The sequence below is a fragment of the Empidonax traillii genome, unplaced genomic scaffold, assembly GCF_003031625.1.
Source record: "Empidonax traillii isolate 1590-97213 ecotype Southwest subspecies unplaced genomic scaffold, ASM303162v1 scaffold1827:size69398, whole genome shotgun sequence".
NCBI classification, from domain to species: domain Eukaryota; kingdom Metazoa; phylum Chordata; class Aves; order Passeriformes; family Tyrannidae; genus Empidonax; species Empidonax traillii.
In genome coordinates this window covers 1-3,441 of record NW_020957020.1, presented here as the reverse complement: position 1 = coordinate 3,441, position 3,441 = coordinate 1, and the positions used below count along the sequence as shown (strand labels likewise).

Sequence of the window (3,441 nt, the reverse complement as noted above, 5' to 3'; positions counted from 1 at the left end):
GGGACTGGGAGCTGGACTGGGACTGGGGGCTGGCAGGGACGCGGGAGAAGGGTTCAGAGGGCAGGGAGCGGGGCGGGAGGGGGCAGCAGGCCTCGGGGGGCTGCAGCCGGGGCGTCAGCGGAGGCTGCGAGTAGGGGTCCAGGTAGGGGGACTGGCGGTAGAGATCGGGGTGGCCGGGGGGCGAAGGGGCCAAGGGGTGGGGGTCGGGGGGCCGGTGCCCCAGCCCCGGGCTCTGTGGCTCTACCTGAGAGACCCGTGGGGTCATGGGGGCTTTGAAGACGTCGGCTGCCTTCAGCTCCCCAGCCGAGAGGTGGGGGCCGCCCGAGGAGTCCCCGTAGCCCATGGCAGAAGCGTAGCCGGGCGAGCAGACCCCCAGGCTCCCCCCTTCCTCCTTCTTCACCTCCAGACCCTTCTTCTGCTCCCCGAAAGGCAGGGGAGAGAGCAGGGCCTCGGGGGGCCGCGCCCCGGGGCTCCCTGGCATCGAGAGGTTGTCCAAGGAGGGGCACCGGGGCTTCAGGAAAGGGTCTGGGGTGCCGGGCTGGTGCCGGGGGGTTCCGGGGGGCGTGGGGTGGAAGTCGTGGGGGGCGCGGGGGGCGGTGAGGGGCTGGGGCTGGCCAGGGAAGGGCTGGAAGGCAGCGCCCGCCGTGGGGCTCTGGCCCAGGGGCGAGGGGAAGCGGGGCTCCAGTGCGTAGGCGCCGTAAGGGTCGTGCGAAGGCACTTGGGCGGGGGACTGGGGCGGGAGCTTGAGGAAAAGCTCGCTGGGAGACTCCGGCCCCGCTCCTGCGCCCGCCGGGGGCTTCAGGAAGCCCTCTCCGGCGGCGGGGGGGCTGCTGATGTAGACGGGCTGTGCCCCCGGCGGCACCGGGATCCGCAGGTGCAGCGAGGGCCTCTCCGGCTTGCGCAGTCCCTCCCCTTTGGTCTGCTTGTTGATCTGGCTCTCGGCCTGCTGCGGAGAGAGCCGGCCCGTCAGGGCTGTGGGACCCCCTCCTGCCCTCCCTGCAGGCCGGGCACGGGGCTGGGGTGGGCACACCCCATCCCCCCAAGGGCTGGGCCGGGGCCACCGGGCACCTCCCCGCGCCTGACGTACCTTCTGCACCTTGTTGATGCGATGAGCCGCCCGGTTATCTTTGGCCTTTTGCTAACAAAGACACGAAGCCAGCTGACTCGCAGCCCCCGGCGCCCCGGCCCCCCCACCCCGCTGACCCCCCCGGCACTCACCAAATACGGGGCTTTGTCCGTGGCAGGGACCTTCCTCCAGAGCTTCATGATCTGCTTGCAGCGGCTCGACCAGTCTGGGAGTCCGGTACGAGCAGATGGAGGGGACAAAAACAACCTTAGCCCGGACCTGATGAGCCCACCCACCCCTTTGGGTGGGTGACGTTGTCCCCTCTCGTGTGAGGACAGCCCCACGCCCAGGAGCTGATAAAAAGACCCCCTCCGTGTTGCTGTAGGGAACACTTCAGTGCCAGAGCAGATGGGATCTCCCCTCCATGTTGCACTCAGACCCCCCCACCCTCACCCCAACAGGGCGGTTGCAGCTCCCCCAGAGCCCTACCTGGATAATCCTGCTTGAGGTTGGGGAAGTTCATGTTGGCGTAGAGGACAGGGGAGATGGTGGAGAGCTCGCCCAGCTCCTCGTCCTTCTCCCAGCGCTGGAGGCTGCGCTGGTTGTAGGACAGGCCATCGCCCTCCCCCTCTGTGGTGGGCGTTGTGGGGGTCGAGGGGGTGGTGGCGGCCGAGCTGCTGGCCCAGGGGCTCTCAGGCTCGCAGTGGTCTGGGCTGAAGAAGCCGCTCCGCTCCCTGCATGGAAGGGGTAGTGTCAAGGACCATCAGAGTGTGAGGGAAGAAGGGATCCCACAACACCCCAGGGTTCAATCCCTCCAAGGAGACCACCCCCAGCTCCCCCACGTACCTGCTATCGAGGAACGGGGACTGGCAGACCCCCGAATACGAGTCCAGGGAGACGGATCCAGAGAGCGAGCCCAGGGAAACGCTCCCTGTGAGGGAAAGGAGACGGTTTGGAGGGAGGGCGGGGCTGGGACTCAAGCCTGTGCCTGCCCTGGGGGTCCCAGCAGCCCCCAGACAATACAGCATCCCCCAAAATGCTTCCCACGTTCACCCCCAGAGCAATGGGGAACACCCAGGAGCCCAGGCACTGTGCAGCTCTCTGAGCAGCTCAGCCCCAGCACTTTGGCTTTCTGGGGGGTTGGCAGAGAGTCCTGCTCTTCTCCCCACTGTCCAGGACCCCCCCAGCCCCCGGGGGCCCTGCCAGTTCCACCCACCCTGCCCTGAGAGCTGGAGGTCTCCCTGCAGGAAGGGGCGCTGTGCCCGGCCGGGGTCCTGCCCGGCCTCCATCCCCCCGGCCACGCAGTTGAGGGGCTGCTCCCCCCGCTCCGCCGAGCCCAACACATCCTTGAAGAGCTGCTGCACGTCCTTGCTCTCCATCTTGGGCAGCTCTGCAGGGGCAAAAGGGAAAAGGCTGAGCCATCCCAGGGTGTAAATCCCACACTGGCAGGAAGCGGAGCAGAAATCTGGGGTTCCTGGTATCGCGCTCGCTTCAGGGGGTGAGGGTGGTCTCACCTTCCGTGGGGATCTTGTCCAGGTCAGAGCTCAGCGCTCCCTCGCCCGGGGTGGCTGGTTTCTCAGCATCCCCAGGGTCTGGGGAATCCTTTGGCTCATCGGCCCCTGCGAGGAGGAACCGGGAAGTGCCTTCAGCCTCTGGGGACCCCAAGCTCAGGGCTGGGGACCCCCGTGTGAACCCATCACCCCCAGACCCCAAAAAGGGACTGCAGTTCCTCGGTCCTCCAAGGACCCCGCGCCACGCGGGGGCGCTCTAGGGCGCCACTCTATGGTCAGCAGCGCCACGGGAGTCACATGGGGGAACCATAGAGTTCAGGAACCCCCTGCCTAGAGCGGATCCCCTCAGCCATGGAGTTCCCTCTGGAAGGTTGTGGGGCTCCAGCCTCCCTTGGAGGACTCGGCTGTCCAGGGGTCCCGCGGGCGTCCCAGGGGCTCACCCAGGTCCTCGGCCTTCGCGTCGTCCTTGCCATCGTCGTCGGGAGCGGCGGCGCTGCCATCAGTGCTGTCATCCCCTGCAGGGCACCAGGACTCAGAGGAGGGGAGCCAGGACCCCCCAACCTCCCCCAGGGTCACCCCTCAACCCCCCCGAGGTCACCCCTGAATCCCGGCTCTGGTTTGTACTCCTGGCCACACTCACCTCGGGGGTGGGTGGGGGTCTCCCTCCTGTCCAGGGGGGCTCCCTGCAGTGCTCCAGCCAGGTTGGGGTCCCCCTTGGGCCTTGGGGCGCTCTGGCCCAGGGAGGGGCGGGCGGCCCCGTCCCCCACCCCGCCCGCTGCCAGCAGCGCCTTCCGGCTCAGGTCCATCAGCGCCTTCCCAAAAAACGCCTCCTGGAACAGGGAGGGTTCTGTCAGCATCAGGGGG

General features: G+C 68.2%; 1 protein-coding gene across 1 annotated transcript in view; it reads right to left on the bottom strand.

Moving 5' to 3' along the window:
* Positions 1 to 3,434, bottom strand: part of KMT2D (lysine methyltransferase 2D) — a 17,253-nt gene extending 13,819 nt beyond the window's left edge. The window contains exons 1-9 of the mRNA XM_027908740.1: positions 3,218 to 3,434; positions 3,018 to 3,092; positions 2,581 to 2,685; positions 2,283 to 2,456; positions 1,913 to 1,997; positions 1,556 to 1,800; positions 1,219 to 1,292; positions 1,088 to 1,138; positions 18 to 946 (exon numbers count right to left, since the gene is read on the bottom strand). Of these exons, the coding sequence (XP_027764541.1) occupies positions 18 to 946; positions 1,088 to 1,138; positions 1,219 to 1,292; positions 1,556 to 1,800; positions 1,913 to 1,997; positions 2,283 to 2,456; positions 2,581 to 2,685; positions 3,018 to 3,092; positions 3,218 to 3,434 (1,955 nt within the window). The remainder of the gene's footprint in view (positions 1 to 17; positions 947 to 1,087; positions 1,139 to 1,218; positions 1,293 to 1,555; positions 1,801 to 1,912; positions 1,998 to 2,282; positions 2,457 to 2,580; positions 2,686 to 3,017; positions 3,093 to 3,217) is intronic.
* Positions 3,435 to 3,441: the final 7 nt, after the last annotated feature.